The sequence below is a fragment of the Panthera leo genome, chromosome B1, assembly GCF_018350215.1.
Source record: "Panthera leo isolate Ple1 chromosome B1, P.leo_Ple1_pat1.1, whole genome shotgun sequence".
Lineage (NCBI taxonomy): Eukaryota > Metazoa > Chordata > Mammalia > Carnivora > Felidae > Panthera > Panthera leo.
This window is the reverse complement of record NC_056682.1, coordinates 58,854,768-58,872,814: the sequence shown is the minus strand read 5'-3', so window position 1 is coordinate 58,872,814 and position 18,047 is coordinate 58,854,768. Positions and strand designations below refer to the sequence as shown.

General features: G+C 37.0%; 1 protein-coding gene across 6 annotated transcripts in view; it reads right to left on the bottom strand.

Moving 5' to 3' along the window:
* The window catches only part of NEK1 (NIMA related kinase 1), a 219,548-nt gene that overhangs the window by 179,747 nt on the left and 21,754 nt on the right, over positions 1–18,047 (bottom strand). For all 6 annotated transcript variants that reach the window (XM_042935112.1, XM_042935107.1, XM_042935108.1 and 3 more), the window contains exons 5-8: positions 12,578–12,675; positions 4,531–4,614; positions 1,074–1,141; positions 871–957 (exon numbers count right to left, since the gene is read on the bottom strand). In XM_042935112.1, coding sequence (XP_042791046.1) covers positions 871–957; positions 1,074–1,141; positions 4,531–4,614; positions 12,578–12,675 — 337 coding nt within the window. The remainder of the gene's footprint in view (positions 1–870; positions 958–1,073; positions 1,142–4,530; positions 4,615–12,577; positions 12,676–18,047) is intronic.

The window sequence follows — 18,047 nt, the reverse complement described above, 5'->3', positions numbered from 1 at the left end:
ACCTGAACTCACGAACTGTGACATCGTGACCTGAGCCAAAATCAGAAGTTGGATGCTTAACCAACTGAGCCGTGCCCTAAGCTCAAGTAATTTTAGATTTTAATGCTATTTCTGTCAGCGCAGAGCCCGAAGCCAGGCTCAAACTCATGAACCACGAAATCGTGTCCTGAGCCAAAGTCAGTCACTTAAGTGACTGAGCCACCCAAGTACCCCTGCTTTCAAATTTAAGACCAATATTTCTTGGCTAGTATATTTCAGTTAGAAAGAAAATAAATGGTAAATAGAATTCAGCAGCAGCATTCTTCATCCCAGTCACATGTTCTACAATCTGTTAGCCACAGTACAACTCAATGATTAGGGATTTGGGCTTGGGAGCCAGATGCCTGGGACTTGCAAGTTGCTTTCCCTCTCTCCCTGCATTTGGCTTCCTTACAAGGAAAAGGAGGAATAATTAATGCTTACAACTCATTAGATTATTGTGAAGAGTAAAGGAGTCAATACATAGAAAGCATTCAAACCAGTGCCGGGCATATAATTTGTTCAATAAATATTAACTATTAGATATTTCAATAGGAAGTGCTATGACAAAGACCAAAGTAAATACTCTATTTCCAATTATAACTTAAACAATAAGGTGATACTTTCTATAGTTCCTTTAGACAGACAATGAAATAACTTATTTGCAATCCCCCCTCATTGTATAGTAAAAAAATGGGTGTACGTATGTGTGTGTATGTATATATATATATATTTACATATATATTTCTATGAGCATTAATGATTTTGCAATAATATCCTGAGGTCAGTAAATACAGCACAAGAGAAAGATTTAAAGGGAATATGTCATGTAATGAATATCATTTTAAATACCTTTTATTATTGTAAGGTTTGTTTTCACAGATTTCAGGTGACAAGTAGTATGGGGTCCCTATGCAAGTTCGAGCCAGTTCCACAGTACTAGGACAAAAAAAGAATTATTGGAGAAGCTTAAGATACTAAAATATATTATAAATTAAAACATATACACCACCATGGACATTTTATCAAAACAAAGTTTAAAATTAGTATGTTACCTATTAAGTACTCTAGCGATTCCAAAATCTCCAAGTTGTATTGTCCCATCTTTGGTTAAAAATATGTTCTGTTTAAGAGATATAAAAAGCCAGAAATATTGTTACAGTCCAGTCCTGACAACTCTTTTCACAACAACAAATCTAGTTTAAAAAAAGCTGGGAGGTGCCTGGGTGGCTCAGTCGGTTAAGCATCCAAATTCAGCTCACGTCATGATCTCATGGTTTGTGAGTCTGAGCCCCACAATGGGCTCTCTGCTGTCAGCATGGAAGCCCACTCAGATCCTCTATCTCCCTCTCTCTGCCCCTCCCCTGCGCGCACATGCTCGCTCTCTCTCTCTCGCAAAAATAAACATTTTTTAAAATTTTTTTAATGTTTACTTTTGAAGGAGAGAGAGACAGAGCGTGGGGTGGGGGGGCAGAGAGAGAGACGCACACAGAATCCGAAACAGGCTCCAGGCTCTGAGCTGTCAGCACAAAGCCCAACGCAGGGCTCGAACTCATGAACAGTGAGATCATGATCTGAGCCAAAGTCGGACACAACCAACTGAGCCACCAATCAGGCGCCCCATAAACAAACATTTTTTAAAAGCTGGAATAACTGGATATCCACATACAAAAGAATGAATGTAGGTCCTTATACCATACACAAAAATTAACTCAAAATGGATTCCTAAATATAAGAACTGAAACTATACGACTGCTAGAGGAATATATGGGAGTACATCTTTGTGTTACTGGGTTGGGCAATGGTTTCTTAAATATAACACCAAAAGCACAAGCAAAGAAGAGAATATAAAGTGGACTTCACCAAAATTAAAAACTTTTGTTCAAAGAACACTATATCAAAAGTGAACAGACAACCCACAGAACTGGAGAAAATATTTGCAAATCATGTATCCAGAATAAAGAACTCTTACAATTCATTAGCAACAAAAGACAACCCACTTAAAATACACAAAGTCACATATTATGATTCCATTTACATAAAATGTCCAGAAACAGGCAATTCCATTGAGAAAGAAAGTAAATTAGTGGTTTCCAGAGTCTAAGTAGAGAGGGAATGGAAAGTGATTGCTAATGGTACAGGGTTTCTTTTTGGAGTTATAAAAAAATGTTCTAGAATTAGAGAATGGTAATGGTTTCAAAACTCTGTGAATATACTAAAAATCACTGAACAATACATTTCCAGTGGGTGAATATTAAGGTATTTGAAATATATCTCAATATAACTTCAAATAAATGAACCCAGACTCCCCCATTAAAAAAAAATGCTTAAAAATTCCAATTAGCCTAAATATAACAAAAGAATCTTAAAATTTTCCAATAATTTACCCAATTAATTTGCATTCATAAATATATAACCCCAATGCTCTATCAAACAGTAAAGGCAGGAGTTTGTGGCACATAAATTAAACCCCACATCATTCAGGAGACTTGATTCAGACACATGTTCACAGGCAAAGATGACACAAAGCAGGGATGATGGGGATGGAGCAAAATGGGGTGAAATTGGGATTAGGTGGCAGAGTTGGGGGACAGGAAGGATGAGGTATGAAGCTCCCATCACAGATCCTTCTCTTCCTACTACACATCCGGAGGCAATCAGGCTATACGAGAGGTTACAGGTGTAAGAAGGTAAGACAAACACATGGCCTTGACACCAGGAGACAAATACCCTCTGATCTACCTAGTTTGAGGACTGAGAAAGCCCAGTGGGGCATCCATGAAAGAAACTCTACGCACAGATGAGTGAGCTATGGGGACAAAACATCTCCCACAAAGAGTTTCCAAAAAAAAAGCCAATAAAATAATCAGAACAAGAATTCACTCCAGACAGAATTAATTCTATAAAACAGAGACAAAAACTTTAAAATAAGTATGTTTAGCTAAGAGAGGGGTGCCTGGATGGCTCAGTCATTAGGGCACGTGACTCTTGATCTCAGGGTTGTAAGTTTGAGCCCCATGTTGGGTGTAGAGATTACTTAAAAATAAAATCTTTAAAAAACAAAAAGAAAGGAAATTGCAAAGAGATAAATGAAAGAAATCCGTTTATTTTTTTTTAACTTTTTTTTTTTTTTTAACGTTTATTTATTTTTGAGACAGAGAGAGACAGAGCATGAACGGGGGAGGGGCAGAGAGAGAGGGAGACACAGAATCCGAAACAGGCTCCAGGCTCTGAGCTGTCAGCACAGAGCCCGACGCGGGGCTCGAACTCACGGACCGTGAGATCATGACCTGAGCCGAAGTCGGACGCTCAACCGACTGAGCCACCCAGGCGCCCCAAGAAATCCGTTTAAAAAGAACAAGACATTATGAAATAAAAACCAATCAGATTAAGAACAGAGGTATATGAAAAACCATTTAGAAATCTTGGAGAAAAAACTAGTCATTATAAAAAACAAGTAAATAGATATGTATCAGTTTAGACAAAAGGATTAAAAAAGGATTTGGGTAACTTGAAAGTAGGCTGAGAAATTCACCTAGAAGGCAACTGAGAGACAAAGAAATAAAATGTGAAAGAACAAATAAGGTACTTGGAAGAGTTAGATTAAGAAGCTACAACACAGGTCTAGAAACATAATTCAGAAGACCATGAAGGTAATGATAGAGAAATAATATCTGAAAAAATACTGCTAAACATTTTCCAGAACATTTCTAGGTGAATATACATTCTCAGATCAAAAGTACACAACATAGGGGCGCCTGGGTGGCTCAGTCGGTTGAGCGGCCAACTTCGGCTCAGGTCATGATCTCGCGGTCCATGAATTCGAGCCCCGCGTCGGGCTCTGTGCTGACAGCTCAGAGCCTGGAGCCTGTTTCAGATTCTGTGTCTCCCTCTCTCTGACCCTCCCCTGTTCATGCTCTGTCTCTCCCTGTCTCAAAAAATAAATAAAACGTTAAAAAAAATTTTTTTTTTAAAAAGTACACAACATAATAATAACTGAACTTCACCAATGCACAACCCTATGAAATTTCAGAACAATGGAGACATACCGTATAGTCATCCAAAGAGAACAAACCAGATAAGAAACCACTGACTAAATTCCTAAATAGCAACACTAGAGGCCAAGAGACAAATGAGCAATATCTTCAAAATTCTTTAGGAAAACAAATTTCCAGCCTAGAAGTTCATATCCAAATTATCATTAAAGTAAGAGAATGGAAAAAAGTCATCTTCAGACATAAAATATCCCCCCAAAATATACCTTCCACGTATTTATTTTTTGGGTTTTTTCCCATCATTATGAGAGTAAACCCAGAAGGAGGATATAGGAAGGAGGCAGGAGCTATTAACACACAAGGCATATAAGAAGGATATCTAGTATTATAGTGAAGGGAGAACAGTGAAGAGAGAACCGATAATCCAATGCAGACTGGATCAGGTTCAAAAATTTTAGCCTAAGACAACACTGGCTCCATATCCATTTAGAAGTTATTAGTGACAGAATAATCATACCTGTGACTTTATGTCTCGATGAAGAATTTTTCGATCATGTACATGTTTCAAGGCCAAACAGATCTGCACAAACCAATCCAAAATCTAAGAGGGAAAATCAGATTTGTCATTTCTTTTAAAATTTACATCTCACAGTATTCTTTTCTTAACCAAAAAAAAAAAAAACATTCAGGAATATCTGGGGTTGAAGGGAACTAAGTCCTTAAAAAAAGAAATTTAGTCTACAATTTTTAACTTTACTGTAATTAATGTCACTAACATTAAGTAGATATTCAAGCTGATATATTATGTGCAAGGGTCCACACTGACTTTAAAATGTAAGAGACTGCTACTAAAGCATCTCTTATAAATCAGAATATAGAAACTTCCTGAAAAGAGTGAAAAATGAAAATACTATGAGGGTAAATGACTTTATATTTAAATACATCTTTTTTCTCCATAAATAAAAATCACGAGGGGAAAAATATCAGGCTGAAATTTGGAAGACATAGCTGAGTTTTATCTCTTTCCACATTCACCATATATAAACATACTCTCTGAAGTTGGCTACTTAAAAGTACAAGGGCTTATTTTCTATCTCGTTCCTAACACCAAAAGAATTCCAAGTAGATGGCTTTTTTAAACAGGCAAAAATTAAACTATAAGATGGTAAAAGAAAATAGAGGTTGATTTTCTATAATCTTTGATTGAAGGACTTTCAAAACTGACTTAAAACCCATAAGTTACAAGAATAAAGACTGACCATGTTCACTACATAAAATTTAAAACATCTGCAGGGCAAAATATATAATCGAGTATAATAATTATTTAAGAAAATACTTGCAACATAATTGATAGATTGCTAATTCTGTAATATGCAAAAGTTCATCCAAATCACTAAGAAAAATACTGGCAGTCAAAATAAGAAGTGGAGAAAAGACTAGAAAAGCAAATGATGGAGAAAAAATAAGCCAATAAATGTACACACAAAATACTAATAAAAAATTTTTTTAATAATAACACTAAATAAAACAAGGCACTTTTGTAACTTGAGAAAAATAAAATAACACACAAGGTTGGCCAGAATGTGAGGAAATAAGTCTTTGCATACCTTGTTTGTGAGAAAGTTAATTATGGTCATTTGGAAAAGTATGTAAAAATTTTAAATTCACATACCATTTGAAAGAACAATTGGAATTTCAAATTTGTCCTACAGATACAGTATCACAAATACAAAAGGATGTGTAAAAGGATGTTTATGCCAGCAACGTTCATCAAAGCAAAAAAATATAAACACCTAAATACACATTTAAATATATTGTGATATCACTGTACTAGATACACAGCCATTGAAAAGAATTAAGTACTTCCACGTTTCCTTAAAGGGAAAAAAAGAGAAATGAAGATGGGAAAAAGGGGGTGGGGACACTGGCCCTTTAAATACTATGGAAGTCACCTCAGCATGAAAGAGTGGGGCTTTCAATCAGGGGGGAGGTACAATAATGGCTGTCCACCTCCTTGTCTGCACCTCCAAGATCAGAAATTGCAATTAACAATCAGAGAACAGGGGTGCCTGGGTAGCTCAGTCAGATGAGTGTCCAACTTTTGATTTAGGCTCTGGTTATGATCCAGGGTCATGGGACTGAACCCCACGTCAGGCTATGCACTGAGTATGGAACCTGCTTAAGATTCTTTCTCTCTCTCCCTCCGCCTCTTTCCCCGCTTGTGCACTCTCTCTCTCTCTCATTAAAATAAAATAATAATGATAATAATAATAAATAATCAGAGCACAGATCCCTGACATTTGGAGGACATGGACCTTTTTGCTCACCCTGGTTCCCACAACGTGCATTTACACTGCTTCTGGGAAGTATGCAGGGCTGAATGCCTGAGTGCTGGGAGGTGCAAAATGGGTGGCAGCCACTGTTACCTAGCTAAGACCTAAAATTGACTGAAAATAAACACATTTATTATTTAAGCTTTCACCTATAAGTTGCATGCCTACAATAGACTCCAGAGATCCAAAATAGTTTCACAGGATAGATTCTGCCACTGTAATTGTTGTGTAGATGGGGAGAGAGATTCTTCCTGCTTCCGACTCCACCATCTTCCCAGAATCCTCCCCATCTATATTTACTTTAAAATATTTTGTCCTTTGATTAAATAGGCAACCATATATTATTTTTCAGGTGCATACACTACTATTAGTAAATACACTATCAATATATTAATTAGCTCAACATTGTTGTAAGAGCAGCATGGTAAGACTTGCCAAATCAAAAAGAAGCTCAGCCTTTCCTGGGTTAAATTTGTACAGGAAATTATTATTAAACAAATATTTCAGAAAATGGGAAAGTTCTAGACATTTGCCAATGACTTTGCTATCCAGATTTACACTTAAGGAAAATATTCATCAAGCCCTTATTAAATATCCCTATAGAAAATTTTACTCTAGTATTGGTTACTATAATTAATTAACCAGACTTCCAGTCTAAATCATTTTGTTACACAGGCCTTTCTTTTCCTACTTCCAATCTAGAAATGAACAAAACCATCTCAGACTCAAGCCACCCTGCAGTCTAAAACAAAACATGGACTCTGGCCCCTATGCTTTTATGCTTCAAGGCCCAGAGCATGGCAGGATGTAGTAGGAATAAGATGTTTCTGTTTAACTAATTCCCATTTCAAACAGGCTAAAATATATAATGTTCTTATTTGTGCTAACAAAACATCATTCTGAAGGATAGAAAAATGCTATTAATTAAAAAAAAAGACTTGCAAAATTCTTATTGTTTATTATGGAATAACTTCAGAGATGGACAAAAATACATAGAGTAGACCTCCATAATAATTTCTAGGATGACAAGATGCATAATATATAGTACACACACATACATCATTATGTACTAAGAACATTTATCCAAGTCCAGAACCAAATCCACAGACTATCAATGTATTTTATAGAATGTTACAAAACATAATAGCAAGCATTTTAAAGTTCAGTAAAGACAAATGAATAAAAATGAGCACAAGCAATGGAATGTATTAGGTACAATTCTAATAAAAAAAAATAGCACTCTATACATTAACATACATTACTATTTGACTTCACCACAACAGTGAAGTTGGCTATGTGGAATGAACATCCCTATTAATGAATGAGGAAATAAACTCAAAACAGTTAAGTCATTTGTTAACATAACAATTACCAAGCTGATAAGAACAATGACTGAAACCCAAGTTTTCTTACTCCAAGTTCTGTGCCCTATTTAATACACTTAACTGTGGAAACAGGCGATAAGTAAGAAACAGGACATTACCTTATTTAATAGTACTTAACTAAAATATAACCCAAGATCTCACCTGATCATATTTTCAAGTTACTGCCAACAAACCATAAGTCCCCATCTACATGGTATTATCAAACAAATGATTAGTTGTGCCAATTTATAGACACAGCTCTCCTAAGTACCCTGAGAGGACATTAGTGAAAACTGTGATCTCTGTTTTACAGTAAATTACAAACTTGTTGAAGAAATAATTCTAATGTGAAATTATTCCGACTACATTAATTAAGGGTGCATGATGCAGTAAAAATAAGTGTAGAGTTGAGCGAATACCATGGAGCACTACATAGCAGGTAGAAGCAACAAATGCACAGATAGCAAAACAAATGGATCAGAAACAGTACTAGGGGAAAAACAGAACTAAATGAGGTATCACACAACAGGTATGCATTTAAAAATACAAGACAACGTGCAGAGAAAGCATTTGACAAAATACAGCATCCTTTCTTGATAAAAACCCTCAAGAAAGTAGGGATAGAAGGATCATACCTCAAGATCATAAAAGCCATGTATGAAAGACCCACTACTAATATCATCCTCAATGGGGAAAAACTGAGAGCTTACCCGCCAAGGTCAGGAATATGACAGGGATGTCCACTCTCACCACTGTTATTCAACATGGTATTGGAAGCCTTAGCCTCAGCAATCAGACAACACAAAGGAATAAAAGGCATCCAAATCGGCCAGGAAGAATTAAAATTTCACTCTCTGCAGATGAAATGATACTCTATATGGAAAACCCCAAATATTCTACCAAAAATCTGTTAGAACTGATCCATGAATTCAGCAAAGTCGCAGGATATAAAATCAATTCAAAGAAATTAGTTGCATTCTTATACACCAATAATGAAGCAACAGAAAGAGAAATCAAGAAATCAATCCCATTTACAATTGCACCAAAAACCATAAAATACCTAGGAATAAACATAACCAAAGAGGTGAAAAACCTATACACTGAAAACTACAGAAAGCTAATGAAAGAAACTGAAAAAGACACACACACACAAAAAAAATGGGAAAACATTCCATGCTCCTAGATTGGAAGAACAAATATTGTTAAAATGTCGACACTAACCAAAGCAATCTATTAATTCAATGCAATCCCTATCAAAATAACACTAGCATTTTTCACAGAGCTAGAACAAACAATCCTAAATTTGTATGGAACCAGAAAAGATCCTGAATAGCCAAAGCAATCTTGAAAAAGAAAACCAAAGCAGGAGGCATCACAATCCCAGACTTCAAGACATATTACAAAACTGTAATCATCAAGACAGTATGGTACTGGCACAAGAACAGACACTCGGATCAATGGAACAGAATACAGAACCCAGAAATGGACCCACAAACATAAGGCCAACTAATCTTTGACAAAGCAGGAAAGAATATCCAATGGAATAAGGACAGTCTCTTCAGCAAATGGTGCTGGGAAAACTGGACAGGAACATGCAGAAGAATGAACCTGGACCACTTCCTCACACCATACACAAAAAGACACTCAAAATGGATGAAAGACCTAAATGTAAGATAGGAAGCCATCAAAATTCTCGATGAGAAAAAAGGCAAAAACTTCTTTGATCTTGGCCGCAGCAACATCTTACTCAACACATATCCGGAGGCAAGGGAAACAGAAGCAAAAATGAACCATTGGGACCTCATCAAAATAAAAAGTTTCTGCATAGTGAAGGAAACCGTCAGCAAAACTAAAAGGCAACCAACAGAATGGGAGAAGATATCGGCAAATGACATATGAGATAATGGGTTAGTACCCAAAATGTAAAAGAACTTATCAAACTCAACACCCAAAAAACAAATAATTCAGTGTAGATATGGGCAAAGGATATGAATAGACACTTCTCTAAAGAAGACATCTAGGTGGCCAACAGACGCATGAAAAAATGCTCAGCATCATTCATCATCAGGGAAATACTAATCAAAACCACAATGAGATCCCACCTTACACCTGTCAGAATGGCTAACATTAACAACTCAGGCAACAACAGATGTTGGTGAGGATGCAGAGAAAGAGGATCTCTTTTGCACTGCTGGTGAGAATGCAAACTGGTGCAATCACTCTGGAAAACAGTATGGAGGCTCCTCAAAAAACTAAAAATAGAACCACCCTACGACCCAGAAACTACACTACTAGGTATTAACCCAAGGGATACAGGTGTGCTGTTTCAAAGGGGCACATGCACCCCAATGTTTATAGCAGCACTATCAACAATAGCCAAAGTATGGAAAGAGCCCAAATGTCCATCGGCAGATGAATGGATAAAGATTATGTGATACACACACACACACACACACACACACACACACACACACACAATGGAGTATTACACAGCAATCAAAAAGAATGAAATCTTGCCACTTGCAACTACGTGGATGGAACTAGAGGGTACTAGGATGGAACTAGGGGCTAAGTGAAGGCAAAGAAAGACAAATAAATGACTTCAGTCATACGAGGAATTTAAGATACTAAACAGATGAACATAAGGGAACGGAAGTAAAAATAATACAGAAACATGGAGGGGGACAAAACATAAGAGACTCTTAAATATACAGAACAGAGGGTTGCTGGAGGGCTTGTGGGAGGGAGAGATGGGCTAAATGGATAAGGGGCTTAAGGAATCTACTCCTGAAATCATTGTTGCACTATATGCAAACTAATGTGGATGTAAAATAAATAAATAAATTTTAAAAAATTAAAATTAAAAAATTAAAAATATAAGACCATGATATCCACTTTGAAAAAATACAGGGAGACATTCATTACAGATACTGAAAAAGCTGCCTAAAGAAACAAAAAAGCATAGGCTTTGCTGGAATGGGATATAATGTAGCTATTAAAACAAATATAATTGATCAACATGGACAAACATGTGACAATAATCAAGATAATTTTTTAACACAGCCTGTATTTTTTCCCTTGTATTATAAATAACATTTCCCTTGCTTTCTAAATATTTTCTTAATTTGAGTATAGTTGATACACACTGTTGCATTAGCTTCAGGTGTACAACATAGTGATTTGATAAGTTTGTATGTTTACAAACGTAGCTATCATCTATCTCCATACATTGCTATTACAATATCACTGACTATTCCTCATGCTGTGCCTTTTATTGCAGTAACTTATTCATTCTACAACTGGAAGCCCCTATCACCCACTGCTCTTTACCCATCTTGCCAAACATCCCTCCCCTTGCCACTGGTGCCACTGCTGGCAACCAGCAGTTTGTTCTATTTATAAGTTTGGGTTCTCAAGGTAATTGTTAAGTGACAAAAGCAAGATAGAGTATGCAATGTATAATATTCCATGTCTGAATATCTGTGTCTTGATGTATATATGTACATGTGCAAGTATGAAAAAGAAAATTTGGAAAAAGACACCTAAAAACGTAGTAATCTTCAGGGATGGAAGTGTGGGCAAAGAATTATTTCCATTTCTGAACCTTTTAATAATTTTACAATTTAAGCCTGTAAACAAATATTTAATAAACTCTGGAGTTAGATACTAGTAAGTTCAAACACTATACAATTTGGGACAAGCTACTTAACGTGTTAGATTTCTTATCTATTAAATAAACTACACTAATTCATGGGGGATTATAAAGTTTAAAAGAGACAAAAAATATAACATTCCTAGCACGTGGCTCTCCCCATTCCCTTTTGTAAAAGCACATAATAAAAATTAAGAATGGGTGATAATGAGAACTGCAATAGAAATTTAGAGAAAGAAAAGATCACAGATTAGAGTGCTTGTGGAAAATCAAAGGAAAGGCTGGGACTTGAGCTGAACTGTAATTAAAAAAAAAAAGGTAGAATATTAATAATAGAGAGTTGGCAAGAAAGTATTACCAAAATAAAAGAAATAATAAATACACAGGAAAAATGAGATATATAAACGTGTCCTTAACACAAATAGTGCCAAACAGGGAATAAATGATCAATAAATATTTGTTAAATGAGAAGGGGTGCATATTAGAGAATACTAGAAAAAAAAATAAGATGGGGTGTCTGGATGGCTCAGTCAGTTAAGCGTCTGATTTCCCCTCAGGTCATGATCTCACAGTTTGTGGATTTGAGTCCCACGTCAGGCTCTGTGCTGACAGCTCAGAACCTGGAGCCTGCTTCCGATTCTGTGTCTCCCTCTCTCTCTCCTCCTTACCCACTTACGCTTTGTCTCTCAAAAATGAATAAACATTAGGAAAAAAAAAAGACTGCTCAGGTAGGATAGGGTCATATTTTAGAGATGTCTGAGGTCAAAACAGATATTAGATTGAATGTAGTTGCCAATGCAAGGCCTCCAGAGCTACAATTACTTAGGAAAGCCACATTGTAGGAAAATATGGTCTGGCAGCAGTAAGCCAAATTGACAGAATATAAAATAATTAGTCATAATGAATAATTAAGTTATATACATAAATATATGCATTTATACACACACACGCAAAGGATATAAATATATTACAAATATAATAATAATATTATAGACAAGAAATGAGATGGGGAACTAATAGAAACTAATTAGAACAGACAGGGAACTAATAGAAACTAGAACAGAAATGTGACTGAAATATTAGAATTTCGATACAAAACTGCCCTAATAATTACAATTAAGCATTTGTACTTACAAATAAACACACATATAAATAAACTTCGAATTGCTTCTCAATAATCAGGAGTAAGAGTCAATCTCCTACATGCTAACTCACCTGATCCTCTTGAAACAAAATGCCTTTCTGAGCATTAATTCGTTTAAACAGATCGCCTCCTTCACAGTAATCCATCACTATGTAGAGAGAACCATTTTCTACAAAATATAAACATTACATTTCATTTTTTAAAATGTATGTCAAAAGTATAGCTAAAGGTACTCAAGGGTTTACTAAAATGCAGCAATTAATTATGTTCTACTAAAAACCAGAACAATCTTCAAAAGAACTGGAGTGCAAAATCCGGTTATACAGATTGTATAATAACCTGGGTTAACAGGCAGCTCCATCATTAAAGATTTTCTACTAAGAATACAGCATCTTACTGAACAGCAGTATCCACGTTGGTCTAAACATCTCTGGAACACAGACAAAATGCAGACAAACATACTTGCTTTCATTTAATAGATATATTTTCTTAAGCATCTATAAAAACATGTTTTTCTACCAATTTGTCAAAGATGGATTATAACTTAGTTTCTAATTGACCATTACTTTTCAGCTTTGTTTCATCCACTTAATCAATTACTTACTAAATATCAGATGTTGCAATGAATTCTGAGGACGCAACAGTGAGTAAGATTGTACACTCTTGGAGCTTTCTTTGATTTTATTGCTCTTTTTAAAAATTGTATATAATGTGTCAACATGAAAATAGGGCATTATCTTATTCCCCTTTATGACTCAGTCCACAGGAAAAGAAATTTCTGTGATTCTACCTACGTCTAGTCTAGACAGGACTAGAAGAACACTTCTCATCCTTCCCTCCATCTTTAGTCTTATGTAAGAGTATCACTATGCTTATTCTGCCCAGATTAGAGAGTAGCTGATATCACTTGTAACATTTACTAAGCTACTACTTACTAGTGAGACTACTGCAACTCAAAGAACAGTTTTCATTTCTTTTACTCTTCTGTGCTTATAGCCTTATTTCCATCAGTACTTGCATCTTGCACCTTGTGGTAGTGTTCTTGTTACCATACCTCCTTTTGATAAACTGTTTTTAACGTGCAATGGATTGGGAACCTATATGACTGAGCTAATTAAGAATCTGTAGGGGTGCCTGGGTGGCTCAGTCGGTTAAGCGTCCGACTTCAGCTCAGGTCACCATTTCGCGGTCCATGAGTTCGAGCCCCGCATCGGGCTCTGTACTGACTGCTCAGAGCCTGGAGCCTGTTTCAGATTCTGTGTTTCCCTCTCTCTCTGACCCTCCCCCGTTCATGCTCTGTCTCAAAAATAAATAAATGTTAAAAAAAATAATTTAAAAAAAAAGAATCTGTATAATTCATGGGGACTTCTAAGAAATCCTGGCCTCACCTCTTCTCACGGATAGAAGTAGGTAACAGCCACATCAATGTAAATAATACAGAAAATGACTGGAAGACTGGCAGGACAGACTCTCCACAGCTAAATGTAGGGAAGAGGCCACATAGGAAGGTGAAGACGTGGTCAGGAGCTAAAAGGACCTGTGGGACTGACTAATGTGGGGAGTGGTGGGAGGACACCCATGGTTTGGAGAGGGGGAAGAAACGGACCCTTACACCAGGCACAGGGAACCCTCACGGGGAAGATGAATCCCCCATAACATTTGGCATTGAAAAAAATAGGGGCATAATTTCACACAATCTTACAATCAGTGGGGCTTAACACCGGAACATTAAAAATCAGCATGCTGGGCTCTAGGAAAGCAAGACAGCAATAGGATACTGTCACCACCCTTAAACAGAGACCACAACAAATAGCCCAGCAGAGATGAAAAACAGATGCAGCACTTTTAAAAATGTCTGGGGCATAAAGAAAAGTGGTTTATTAATCTCAGAGCTGTGCACGCAGGGCAAGGATGTTGGGAGACTTCTCCAGGAGCAGAAGAATTGGCAGGCACCACAATACTGCCCTGTCCAGCAGTGTAGGCACATGGATACTTATAAGAAACCAGTATAGTGCCAATACTCTCCACCTAGCCTGCTAATGGTGCAACCTGCCCCACATTCCACAGGCATATCCTCTCCAGCCAGGCATTATTCCAGTTATCCTCCAACAGCAGACACATGCTAACACCCTACACCCTGTACCCACATTCTCCTGTGGACCTTTACCTTTCAATACGCCTCTGGGAGAGCCCATCCAAAGAGATGCCATAAGACTGGCAGACTGAAAGGACCCCCAAAAGGGGCTAGCACCCCTCCAAAGTGACTCATGCTTGAGGGGCAGACAGCCAGTCCAACTGCACCCCAGCAGTGGGCTGGGAGCAGACACCTGGTCTGACTATAGGCTCTGCCCACCAATGAAAGCTTCTCAGGAGAAAACAAAGGGACAGCGCCTTGCATTTTGGTGTTACTGCATTGCTAGTAACAGCCTGGTCTGACTCAACCCAAGCCCAAGACAGCCCCAGACCAGCCCACCAACAACACAGAGTCCAAACCCTGCCTACGAGAGGCAAAGAGAGCCACTGCAGACAACTGAATTAAAGGTAAATGCCACTCAGCCACAATAGCAGAGCATATATATCACACATAGGAGACACCCCTGAAGTGCCATGTTCTGGAGAACAGGGGACATTGAATTACAGGGCACTATAAGACCTCTTTTTCATAAAGCCACTACTTTCAAGAGCCAAAAATGCAGCTGACTTTCCTAAAAAAGAAATAGACACAGAATTAGAACATATGAGGAGACAGAGGAATATGTCTCAAATGAAAGAACAGGATGAAAATCATAGCAAGAGAACTAAGAGGCATGGAAATAAGTAATATACCTAACAGAGAATTTAAAGTAATGATCATAAGGATGGGGGCGCCTGGGTGGCTCAATTGGTTGAGCATCTGACTCTTGATTTCAGATCAGGTCATGATCCCAGGGTTGTAGGATCGAGCCCTGCATCAGGCTCCACACAGAGCGTACAGCGTGCTTAAGATTCTCTCTCTCTCAATGCCCCTCTCCCCAACTTGCACGTGCATGCTCTCTAAAATATAAATTAACAAGTAAATAATAACCATAAGGATATTATTCACTGGACTTGAGAAAACAGTGGACCTCAGTGAGACTCCTAACATTGAGATAAAAAACATAAAAAAAGAATGAATCAGAGATTAAGGACTCTATAACTGAAATAAAAAATGTACTCAATGTTATAAATAGTAGACTAAAGGAAGCAGAGGAATGGATCAGCAACCAGGACAGAGGAATGGAAAGCAATCAAGCCGAAGGGGAGAGAGGAAAAATAATAAAAAATTGACTTCAGGGCACCTGGGTGGCTCAGCTGGTTAAGCATCCAACTTCAGCTCAGGTAATGATCTCATGGCTTGTGGGTTCAATGCCACGGTCAGGCTCTGTGCCAACAGTTCAGAGCCTGAAGCCCAGTTCAGATTCTTAACTCTGTCTCTCTCTGCCCCTCCCCCTGCTCACACTCCCTCTCAAAAATAAATAAACATTAAAAAAAATTTTTTTAAATAGACTTGGGAAATCAGTGACACCATCAAGGGTAATTAATAATTCACATCATAGCGATCCCAGAAGAGAGAGAAAAGGAGTCAGAAAATGTATTTGAAGATAAAATAGCTGCAAACTTCCCTAATCTGGGAAAGGAAACAGAAATCCACATCCAGGAGACACAGCCCCCAACAAAATCAATGTAAGAAGGTCCACACCAAGGGGTGCCTGGGTGGCTCAGTCAGTTAAGCATCTGACTTCAGCTCAGGTCATGATCTCGCAGTTTGTGAGTTCGAGCTCCACGTCAGGCTCTGTGCTGACAGCTCGGAGCCTGGAGCCTGCTTTGGATTCTGTTTCCCTCTCTTCCTGCCCTTCTCTTGCTGATGCTTGCGCTCTCTCCCTCTCTCTCAAAAATAAACATTAAAAAAAAAGGTCCACACCAAGACAGATAGTAATTAAAATGGCAAAAAGTAGTGATAAGAAGAGAATTTTAAAAACAGTAAGAGAAGATACTTAAGTACATAAGAAACCTCATAAGGCTATCAGTGCATTTTTTCAACAGAAACTTTACAGGCCAAAGGGAGTGGCATAATATATTCAAAGTGCTGAAAGAAAAAAACCCACAGCCAAGAATACTCCATGCAGTAAGGCTATCATCAGAATAGAAGGACAGGTGAAGAGTTTCTGAGACAAACAAAAATTAAAGAAAGTCTTAACCACTAAACCAGCTCTACAAAAAATGTTAGAAGGGACTCTTTGAGTAGAAAGAAAAGACCTTAACTGTGAGTAAGAAAAATGGACACAAAAAAGCAGCAAAATAAGTATATGTGTAAAAATCAGTGAACGGTTTCACAAAATGAAAGGATGTAAAATATGACACCATATACCTAAAACGTGGGGGAGAGGGAGAGTAAAGAATGTGTTCAAACTGAAGCAACCATCAAGTTAATATAGACTGCTATATGAACAGGATTTTATATACAAACATAATAGTAACCACAAATCAAAAACCAGTAGCAGATAAGCAAAATATAAAGAGAAAGGAATCCAAGTATATTACTAAGAAAGCCAACAAACCATGAGAGAAGAGAGCAAAAGAAGCAAGAAACACAGAAGAACTACAAAAACTATCATAAAACAAGTAACAAGATGGCAATAATTATATACCTATCAATAATTATTCTGATTGTAAATGGGCTAAACACTCCAATCAAAAGACACAGAGTCATGGAATGGATAAATAAGTAAGAACCATCTATATGGTGCCTACCAGAGACTCATTTAAGACCTAAATGCACAAGCAGATTGAAAATGAAAGGATGGAAAGCATTTATCATGCAAATGGAACTGAACAGAAAGCTGGGGTAGCAATACTTCTAATCAGACAAACTACATTTTTAAAACAAAGAGTATAACAAGAGACAAAGAAGGACACTACATAATCATAAAGGAAATAATCCAACAAGAAAATATAACAATTGTAAATATTTATGCACTCAACATGAAAGCAACCAAATACAGAAAGCAGCTATAAAATATAAAACATAAAGGAAGTAATCAATAGTAATATAAGAATAGTACGGGACTTTAACACTGCACTTAAATCAATGGACAGATCATCCAAAGAGAAAATAAAAATGGAAACAGTGGCTTTGAATGACACACTGGACCAGATGGATCTAATAGATATATTCAAAATATCCCATCCAAACAGCAGAATACACGTTCAAGTGCACATAGAACACACTCCAGAAAAGATCACATATTAGGCCACAAAACATGTCTCAACAAATTCAGAAAAATCAAAATCATACGATTTATATATTCTGACTACAAACCTAAGAAACAAGAAATCAACCACAAAGAAAATATCTGGCAAGAACACAACTACATGGAGATTAAATAACAAGCTACTAAACAACGAATGGGTTAACCAAGAAATCAAAGAGGAAATCAAAAAATACATAAAGACAAATGAAATTTAGTACACAATGGTCCAATATCTTTGAGATGCAGCAAAAAACTGCTCTAAGAGAGAAGT